Source organism: Phyllobates terribilis, unplaced genomic scaffold (genome assembly GCF_046119375.1).
Source record: "Phyllobates terribilis strain yellow unplaced genomic scaffold, ASM4611937v1 Scaffold_2__4_contigs__length_985480577, whole genome shotgun sequence".
In the NCBI taxonomy this organism is placed as follows: domain Eukaryota; kingdom Metazoa; phylum Chordata; class Amphibia; order Anura; family Dendrobatidae; genus Phyllobates; species Phyllobates terribilis.
The window spans coordinates 921,600,740-921,611,279 of NW_027362762.1; the positions used below are offsets into that span (position 1 = coordinate 921,600,740).

The 10,540-nt window shown below is 41.1% G+C and overlaps 1 protein-coding gene across 1 annotated transcript; it reads right to left on the reverse strand.

Annotated features, from left to right (window-relative positions):
* Positions 1-1,874: 1,874 nt before the first annotated feature.
* ADAMTS1 (ADAM metallopeptidase with thrombospondin type 1 motif 1) lies at positions 1,875-10,318 on the reverse strand. Its single transcript, XM_073668293.1, has 9 exons — positions 9,506-10,318; positions 8,309-8,655; positions 7,912-8,044; positions 7,384-7,551; positions 6,590-6,876; positions 5,726-5,912; positions 5,463-5,635; positions 4,943-5,118; positions 1,875-4,424 (listed from the first exon to the last, which is right to left on the reverse strand). Exons 1-9 carry the CDS (start codon positions 10,053-10,055, stop codon positions 3,689-3,691), a joined length of 2,757 nt encoding a protein of 918 aa, XP_073524394.1. The 5' UTR covers positions 10,056-10,318; the 3' UTR covers positions 1,875-3,688.
* Between the last annotated feature and the right edge of the window lie 222 nt (positions 10,319-10,540).

The following is a 10,540-nucleotide window of genomic DNA, read 5'->3' on the forward strand; positions in this document are numbered from 1 at the left end:
GTATAGCCAAATGGTCCACATTTAAAAGACCCTGTGTGTGCCCACTCTGGACCGCCTGGCTATTTCCATTAGGCTACATTCACACACGAAAAAAACAACAAAAAGACAAAAAAACCTGATGCAACTAGTAAACAACTTGGATAACACCTGAAAAAAAAATTGTTCAGTTTTTCTTGGATGGTAACACTCACACGGATGTATGAATGTAGCCTAAGGCTGGCTGCAGATGAGGGTATGAAAAATCGTCCAAGGTTTCAACCAGAAAACTTTTTTCAACTAATTTTCATCCGATTTTTATCCCTGTGTCCGTTTTTTACGTACATTTGATGTCCTTTTTCATACATCTACATTATGAAATCTGCATGATCAAATACAGCTTCCTAGATTAGTATCCGGAAAAAAACAAATATTTCTCGAATGATGTGTGGAAGGTCAGTTTATTTTTACGCACTCATAGACTTGAATTGGTATGTCCCATCTAACATACACAAGAAAGTAATACATGCTGCAATTTTTTTTTCATGGACAGTCGGACTGAGAGAAAAATCGTTCATCTGAACAGCTTTTCGAATAACATGGGTCAGTGTGCTGTCTGTGTGCTATTTGATCGGAAATCGGACAGCACACGTCCGATTTACACACTCGTCTGCATGAGCCATTGATAAAGTGCATAACTCTTTGTTTTTCAAAGAGTGTGTAGACCCGATGAGTACTTAGTCATGCTATTAAATCCTCTATAGGCTCAAGCACATGGATAAACCCATTAAGGTCCTCAGTATGGATCTATACCTTGCGTACTTCCTGTGCCTTCATCTGATGCTCCTTTGAGACACCATATTTTACTCCAAATTTGGTGCTTCTTAGACAAGATAATCTTCATAATATAGTCTCACCTGGAATGTTTGAAAAAAGGCACACGGTATGGCCTCATACCACTACGAGTCCATACAACAAAAATCCTGCCAGTCAATACAACAAACATTACGGGTCAATACAACAAAAATCCACGTGCCTGGAGCCTTTATAATGAATCTCCACCCTTACTACCAATTATCGTGTGATTTTTAAGTTTAAAATACTAGATGGTTAGGCTTTATTGATCCACAGCACAAATGTGTATGGGAGCCTTCGATTCTTCGCGACAGATGATGTTGGGGAAGAGAAGGATCTACCCTGTTGGATTTCCATTGACCGATCCTTTATTTTCTCCGGGAGATAAACTGATGCCAGATGAGTCTGGCAGTAGCTCTCTCATAGACAACACATTAGTGCCCAACTGAGCGTTCCTGTGTATTGGAGAGTCGGGGAGATAGCTGTTGTCCAAACGATCATTAATCCAACAACATTATAGTAGTCTATTGACACTTTATTGACCGTCAACTCTCATTGTTTGCAGCTATTGTCATATAGGACACAATTCCTGCTCTTCCGTCTACACAGGCAATGCAGAAAGGAAGCGTGTGTCTTCTATATGGTGGCCATCACTATCAGAAAGGGAGGAAGTGCTGTTGTTCTGCCATTAGGTATCTAAAGTTTATGGAGGCCTATAAAGTTCTGTGCTTCTGATATTAAACTCCTTGCATATAAATGAGTGATAACAAACTGATTCCGGCCACCACTAGAGGGAGCTTGAGAGCTTACTGCATACTGTGTTATTATGGGATTCTATGTATAAAGAGTATGCAGTAAGCTTCCTCTAGTGGTGGCCACAAGCAAGCAACATGTTGTGGTTTCAATCCACATGTATGCAGAGGATTTAGAGCTCTGTGTCAGAAAGACAATCAAATCTATTGAGAAAAAAAATAAAATAAATGACGTTAAACTTCACTCAGAATTCACTTTGTTATTACAAAAGAAAAAATGAAACAACATGGTTAGGGAATGTCAATGTGTTCTTTTAATATTTCTAGTTACATATAATAATAATGCATAAATACTCTTTTTTTCTCGTTATAGAAAGCGATAACTTAAAATATAATTGGACTGGTTGTACAAAAATAAATAGGTATATGATGTGTCATTAAAGGATCCCTTCATGGAAGGAGCTGAAGCAAATACTTATGAAGTATACTCTATATATATACATATACACACGCACGCACACACTCACTCACTGAAGTCAATCTCCAACCTGACACAGATTATTGACACATGCCGGCTGGCCAACAGCTGCGGATGGACCTGCTATCCCCAGGACTGTCTACCAAATATATTTCCATATTGCATATCTGGAATATGGAGGATATATACCTTTTTTTATGTTATATCTCTTTGTATGTACAATCTCATAATCTATACTGGCCTAAAATTTAGAGCCCCCTCCCCCCCAGCCCATCGCCTATGTTGTTGGATTTCTCAGAGAACATTATTTGGAACCAGATGTTGAAACCTTTCACATCTGGCATTTCCCCTCTTTGCAGGAAATACTAATATAATACACAAGTGATGTTAATATTTATAGAAAGTCTTATATGTCCGATTCAAATGCCTTTTGTGATGTCACTTATTTCAGTCCAGTAAGAAAAACTTGTGTATTACAAAGGGTTAACACACCCCTTGTTGTAGAATTTGACATTTCTGTGATCCCTAAAGGTTTATATGATCACAAGGCCATTTGTATAATTATTATAAAACTGAAAAATTACAGCAGGGGTTAAAAGGTACCATATAATAAATGTGTATCCTAGCAAAAAAAACAACAACACAAAAAAAGAAATATTGGTCCCCCTTAATCTGCATGTCTCAAAGAAATGAGAATATGGCTTTATAAAAATATACTGTGTTTTGATAGCAGCCATCATGAATTATACTGATCATGTCCAGCTCCCGATTTTGCCCTTCTTGAATGAGGTAGGTTAACCCTAACCAAGGGCAATATCCAAATACATGTGAAGGACCCTTAAAAAAAATGTCAATGATGGGCTTCTACTCTTTAAGGAATATCTGTTAGCTCTCCTGATATGGTATTTTAGTAAATAATTGTATTCACCATGAAAAAACAATTCTGGAGTACTTTTTCTTATAGCTCTGTGTTGTACCGTTCCTCTGTTCTCCCTCTTTGAACTGTATCGATCAAATAACAACTAAGCGTCACCATTCTCACTGGGAGGGGCATGTCTCTTCAGAGTAAGACACAGGCATCCTTGATTGGTCAGTGTCAGTCAGAGCAGGGACACACCCCCTAACTGGCAACAATCAGTTGTTAGCTTATTCAGAAATGTTAAAGGAGGGATTACAGAGGAACGGTACGAGGTAGAGTTGCAGGATAAGATGCCCCAGATTTGTCATGTTATGAGGAATACCAAACAGACAAGTCAGAAGAACTGGCAGATCTCCTTTAAGGAGCCCAAGTACTTTTAATACATAATATGGCTACCATCTTTTGGGCTTTAAACCTAACTGGTAACAGACTCCAAAGAGTTTAAAAATAAACCCATAATACCCCAGGAGGTCTAAAGATGAAGGATTTCGAGACAGTAATATGCCCTTCTATCAAACCTACGTAACTTATTCAACCTGATGGTCCAATCAAACCAGCAGATATTTGCTCTGTTCCCGCTCAACAACTTTCCATCCTCTGGTTTGTACAATCGACAAACTCGTTCTACCTGACCTTCCGCTTACAGCATGATGATAATTTTTTTTTTTTAAAAAAAACATCCTAGTAATATTCACGGTCAAACGCTGTTTAACTGCAGTTGGAAACAGTACAAAAGTCTATTAAATGTTTTGGCTTCTTTAAAGGGTCGCAGTTGTCTTGAGGCAAATTGCTACCTTCGTAAGACATACATTTCAAGAGTCTCTTTCTAAAACCCTTCCCACAGGTCTTAGAACATGAGGACCAATCTCCCAATTGCCACTGGGGACAGGGAATATCTGCACATGACCGGATATCGTCTGGCTTGAGCTCGTTAGGGCAGTCTTTTGAAGGTTGACCCCTTAAGTCTTTGCACTCTACAGATCTCCTCTGCCAGCCTAATCCACAAGTCTTTGAGCATTCACCCCATTCTCCGATAACCCACTCGGAGAGAATTGTTTCTTGTATAGCATTGAAGGATTCTTTCTTCTTATTCAAAGGCTTTTCCGGTTGAGCTGGTTTCTTGACAAAATAAATGTACTTGATTTTCAGTCTTTGTGAATCTCCCACAGTGAGGACCTGTATAGTGATGTCCTCCCTGAGTGGCTTAAAGCTGCGGATTCTTTCTAGTGAGGCAGTAGAACCGCTGTATGTTAAAAAGTTGCCATTGTAGGAAATGTCTTGTTCCAAGGTGGTTAATGTATAGTCACCATTGAGGACATAGGTCCCATCATCTGCCTTTATAGCCAAGTAGCTGCCATCGTGCATAGAACCCCTGCTATTACGCTGCTTGATTTCGATGTTTGTTGCACCGGCAGGGATAGTGACAACATCATGATACCCAGATCTGTAGGGGGGAAATTAAAAAAAATTGCATTCAAAAATAAATTCTGCAAATGTTTGGAGATTAGGAAATGCTTGATTAGTAACTGAGTAAAATGGACTTTAGTACTATGAGTTAAACTGTGAATTCGTAAAATTATCTAACTATTAATGGTGGACACCTTTAATGTTATCAGATAAATTCTCTTTCAACTGACGGCTATTCCTCCCGACTTTTCTATTAACATATATGCTCAGTTTGGCTGAGCGTGCATGTGTTCTAAAATGGAGAAAGAACAAAAGATTGGGCATGTTGAAACTCAAAATGCGCAATCATTTTTTCCCTGGAATCTGTCCAAACACTTAATACATATTAAATTAGTGGCCAGTCAGGGGTTTGTATGATATGAGGGTCATGCGTGTTGCCGTCTGGAGAGGATCAAGTGACATCCATCTACTGAATAATTTATGATTCTCCTAATATTAATATATCCTATGAAGATTTTTGCAATAACTGAATCTCAAAAAAGTCACTGAACATACCTTGCTTTAGTAAATGTCCCAGATACTTTCTTGCATGTGGAGCCATTTCCTCCACAGACTCCACACTTGTCAAACTTCTTGTTGGAACCTATCACACGATCACAGCCGGCCTTGATACATTGGCCTTGGATGCATATGGAGGTTGAGTCAGGACTACATGGAGTACCGTCGGCTACCTGCGCAGGACAAAGGAAAGAAAAATATATTAAAATCAATATTTTCCAATATTTGGTACCCATATTCTGAACTACTATGACATCTTGGTTCTAGATTTTAATAATTAAAGTGCTACATAATTCTTGTCACATGTTCCAGAACTTCTTGTGATGCCAGATAGTCTTAAAGTTGTGTGCTAATATGTGTATGTTCCCGAACCTAAAGCAATCTCATGGGAAGTATTGGCAGTACAACAAAACCACAGATGTGAGTGGTATCAGGGCTTTTTGGTCAACGTTGAGTGATGTTCTGGTTTAACACTCCTCATTAATCCACAACAGAAAGTCTGATTCTGTGAACTTACCCTGGGGCTCAGCACAAAGAAGAATCCAGTGCCCTTTGCACGACATACAAGCTTGCAACGATCCTTTGGGCGGACTCCGGCAAATTTAGGTGTCCATTCAACATTGGGTCCACTTCCAGGTGTCTTGGAGAAGTCATTATGAGCTTCACATTGCTCCTCTCTGTATGTTTTCCCTGAGGGTATTAAAGGACTATTTTTAGAACCCAGGTTCCTTTTCGTAAAAAACATATTCAAGACTTGAACATTTTTTTTAGGTCACTCACCATTATTTTCAGGGCAGTCCTGCATGTTGCATGAACGGTATTGAACCCTTTTGCCTTCACAATATTTTCCACCATCCTTTGGCACTGGATTATCACATTCCCGAATAGAGTATTGGACTCCACCACCACAAGTTCTGGAGCACTGGCCCCATGATCCCCAGGCTCCCCAACCACCATGTACAGGAGTCTGCCAAAACATAAAGAGGGAACATTGGTAAGTATTAACTATGAATACCATTTATCAGACCATGTAGGATGTGGTTGATATTCATAGACTATGGTGATACATTTCTGGTTCCTTTAATATGTAAGTGTGCTTTCACATTGTGTTCCGACATCCATCCAGTGGTCCCGTCTGAACCCCTCGCAAAACAGGATTCACCAACAGACCATAGTCTGTAATGATGCCAGCAGAGCGAACGTGCTCTCTGCTGTGCATCATTTACGGGCGTATACAACTACTGGTGGCGGACATTCAGAAGCAGTCTACTATGTTTGAGTGTCCGTCTTCAGTAGGCATACACGCCCGAAAATGAGGCACATCAGAGCGCACGCTCCCTCTGCCGGAACCATTATAGTGTATGGCCCCATCGGCGCATACATCTGGCTTTTGTTTTGAGGGGGGTTTGGACATAAGCCCCAGTGGGGCCATTGAACGGGTGACGGAACGCAATGTGAAAGCACCAAAAGAAATTGCAAAGTCTTCCAGATCTAACCATATCAAATGTTGACTTGTTCAAGTCCAAATTGCATACAAGTCTTCCATCAGTACCAAAATCACTGTACTATCTAAAATAGTATATGTTGAGTCATATTTACTTCATTCCAAAAAACTAGATGAAAAGGTAGAAACATATAATGTACCTCGTAATGTTTCTTGTCTGTCATCTCTGTGCACTTGCCCTTCAAACACCACTTCCCTTCTCCACAACTGGTTCCATCAGCCCAGGGGAAGTGTTTAGTTTGGCAGACGAGAAGTCCTCCAGAGACTCCAGTGCACCATAAGGTCGTACACGTGCTGGCGGCATCTGGACAATGTCTGGATTCCTCTCCAAATGTAAATTGGCACTGCTTATTGGCATCGTACAGCATTCCAGGGAGATCTGATGGAAGTTGGATGGGTCTGCTTGGCTTGTCCAGTAAGCACTCTCCTAATTGAGCAATAGAGAAATATTTGAGCACAACGTTTGTCAGGGAACATGTTCCCTAAGAGTCTCTTTTGACTATATGCCTGGACTGTTTTACTAAAGGGTGAAGAAACTGGAAACTACAGACAGTCAAGACCTACTGCCAACCCCTAGTAAAAATTTTCTGCACTAAGTACTGGCACCTATCCAGCTAATATACCTAACAGATAAACCCCAAAACATCTATAAATTAGATTAATCATAGACAACCTACAGAGTTTGGCAGAACCAGATGACCATTTAATGTGTAGTAGGCCTCCCACCTCTCTTCCAAAAGATGACATTAAGGGAATGAAGGATCTGGGATGTTTAATTTCAATATATGTGGGATAAAAGCCACAGGCAGAGATTTCTGACTTACACATGCATGTAAGTTGTTTATGGAGGGGATGGAAGTGATATCTGCCCATTTGGCTGCCAATTATCCAAGTTGTACTGGTACCCATAACAAGCAAAATTAGGAATACTTACCATGCCCATTATCCAAGAAGGACGTGATCATATATGCACTACATGGAGACCATGGTTCATGTCTATCCAGATTGGAGAGCATTGATGCCATCATATGGGAATTCTTGTTCTCGGTATTGTATCCAGAGCACTGTGTGGCATCATCGTGCGGCATATTAAACACATGACCTGGAAACATGACATTTTTGGGTTATAGAAATATTCAAGAGACCTATTTTCAGAACTCTTCATGGTGTGAAATGCACTCTACAGCTCTTCTCTAAACTCAACGACGCACTTGAGGAAAGCCTTCTGTTAATATATAGCAGATATCAAAATTGCAAATATCCCAAGTGCTTCTTCATAAAAGTTTTAGCACTTTAGGATGCATTCTTCTCCGGTTTCTGCAGCCACTGGGCGTAAAAAAAAACAAAAAACTCAAGCCTGTCCTTCTGGTGTCTCCGAACAAACATTAAGCTGAGAGTTTCCTTCCTGAATTGTTTATGTAAGACCTAAGCTATATCCCAGTCTCACAGTAAAGCCACATACCTAGTTCATGGGCTGTGGTGAAAGCTGCTTGCAGGCCATCATCTTCAATGATAGAGCAACTGCGACTTGGATCGCAAACGGTTCCAACGTCGGCCATCCCAAGGGTATCACATGTCTGAGCTCCACAAAGATCCTTAAAAACAAAAAAGCAGTTTTAATATTAATTAGATCTAGGACAAAAGTTTGGCAGTAAATGTTTAACTCTGGCATGATGCCCTCGCTGGAGAGCACATAAACATTCGAGAGCCCAGTAGGTCCCCCCCCCCTCTTAGTTTACAGCTTAATTTATTTTTAGTCTAGTTCTGACCATTTTTACCCAACTTAATACATGTAGGATTATAATCTGATTGAGGAGGGATTAGAATATTATGGGAAGATTAGGATCAGAGTCAATTACCTGTCTTGTAAACAGAACTGCTGTATCATAATGTTCTGCATGGCGGTCGCTGGGTGGATTATGCTGCTTCTGCCAGCTGCAGAAGTTTCTCAATGTCAGGGCGGCATTGGATGTCACATCAGGTCCCTTCTGCTCATCATAGATGACCAGGATCTTCACGACCACCAGGCTGATTGAGTTTCGGATGCTGGGATGCTTGTAAAGCTTAGCAGCCACTGACATTAGGGTAAGGAGATAGTGCTTTAAATTGCTCCCGTGAAATTCAGCCATAGATTGGTCAGCCACCAGCATGGTTTCCACATAGCGGGGGCTGGAGACAAATCTCTTTTTCCTTGAATTTCCTGATCCTGCAAAAAAAAAAAAGAAAGAAAATCAATGGTGCTGCAAAATCTGGAATGATTGTTCCCCTTGATTTTATGTTGTATATGATTTACAAGCATTTTTTTGCCATAGAGAGAGGATCTAAACCACCTTTCTAGCATTGAAGGAGTTGATGTAAGATCATTCAGTTTCCCATGTAATCACAGAATAGCACTTGTGACTCCTGCCAAACGGCTGACTGCTCCTCTGACCCTGAAACCACAGCACCTTTCCAAGACACTGTACCCTTGTGCTGACTTTCAGCTTCTGGATTAACCCATTCAGCCTCAGCTTCCTATATACCCAACCCATTCCATACAGGAGAAACCCATTGCCCCTGAGGCTGTAATAATCCTCTATTATGTTTCTATTGTTATCACAACTTCTGGCATTTTTTTTTTATGAATGGAAATTTGGGCTTAACCAGTTCTATATAACATGGGGTAAAATAACAGAAAGGTATAATTCACTTCTAAGAAGAACTGTGTACAAGTACTAGCATGTCCAATTTTTTATAATGATATCATTCTTAGCTGCATATTTTTTTAACACCTTATGTCCCAGCAAGTCGTGCCACTCAGCTCCATGTGCTGCAGCTCTGTGGCTTAACATACTGGCATGACTCCAGGGCATAATGCCTTACTGATTCATTGGCCTAAAAAAGACCTAACCAAGGGGAAATTGTGTATCTTTCATTTCATATTCATATTTTGTGAAGGAAAACAAATATTTTGATTTTTTTTTACACTTTTAGGTTACTTATATTTTTTGTATTTTTTTAATGAAATGCAAGAGATAAAAAAAAACAAATAAATGAATAAATGGACTGCACCATACCTGGTAGTGCCATAGGTTGCATGGACCTCGGCTCATCAGAATCCAGCTGCTGCTGGGAATTGTCAGTCACTCCACACTTTGCCCTGGCACGACTCCTCTTGCTCACCAGATGCAGAACCATAGTGCTGGAAGAAGCCATGGTCAGTGTGTGATTGCTGGGCTGGATAAAAAACTCTTCTCCTCTGTAGTAGAAAGCTCCCCTGATCCCTGCACAGAGACTCAGGGCTGCACTGCTAGATGGATCCTCATTGACAGTGCCAGAATAAAAGCAGTCAGCCAGGTTGGTAAGAGACTCTGCAGGGTCTTCTCCAGTAGACTTGGGTTTACCCACATATTGTAGACTAAAGTCCTTTGCAAGGAAACTTGGATCAGGCTCTAACGCCAAGGTGAAGGCTTCTCCAAATGCATCCAAGCGGTAGATCACCTTGCCATCCTTGGCTGGACCCTGGACAGGGACCACTAGCTCTTCTTCCATTGATGTTACACCTAGGACAATCCGGGCATAGACCAAAGCTGCCACACAGGGCAGCAGATACTGCACACACCTCATCCTGGGCACTGGAAAGAGGTGAGAGTGATGCAGAAGTAGCGCAAAGGTTCTCAGTGCGTAATTGCGCGCAGCTTGAAAGTTGGTGAAGTTCTCCTTGTGGTGGGTGTGAGGCTGCAGAACCCTGGAGATCGCAGAAGCTCGCAGTGCCTTACACTGACTATATGCTCAGCTAGTAACCGGCTGCTAAGCAAGCTTGCTCTGATTGATTCTGGATCATGACTGCAGGAGCCTGACACCCTGTGCTGGAATTTATGGGGCTTGTCCTGTGAGCCCTCCCCTTAAGTCTTTGAAGTGATGTGATCTCATTTCGTGCGTAGTCCTGGAGGAACAAAACCCTTCCTTATGCTGGATCCTGGCCAATGTCATCAATCATGAAGATGGGAGGGGGGTGCAGAAAAAAAAAAAAAGCAGCTGGCTTAGAAATTTGCAAGAGGAGCACGTCTTTTGCAAGTGACATGCAGCCTGTGCCACCTTAAAGCAACCAC

What these genes read in the sequence shown, in the direction of transcription:
- ADAMTS1 (XM_073668293.1), bottom strand. Translation starts at nt 10,055, where the DNA reads ATGAGGTGTGTGCAGTATCTGCTGCCCTGTGTGGCAGCTTTGGTCTAT. An exon ending in GCAACCTATGGCACTACCAG is followed by an intron (nt 8,656 to 9,505) that starts GTATGGTGCAGT and finishes TTTTTTTTGCAG; the next exon opens with GATCAGGAAATTCAAGGAAA. An exon ending in GGGACATTTACTAAAGCAAG is followed by an intron (nt 4,425 to 4,942) that starts GTATGTTCAGTG and finishes TCCCCCCTACAG; the next exon opens with ATCTGGGTATCATGATGTTG.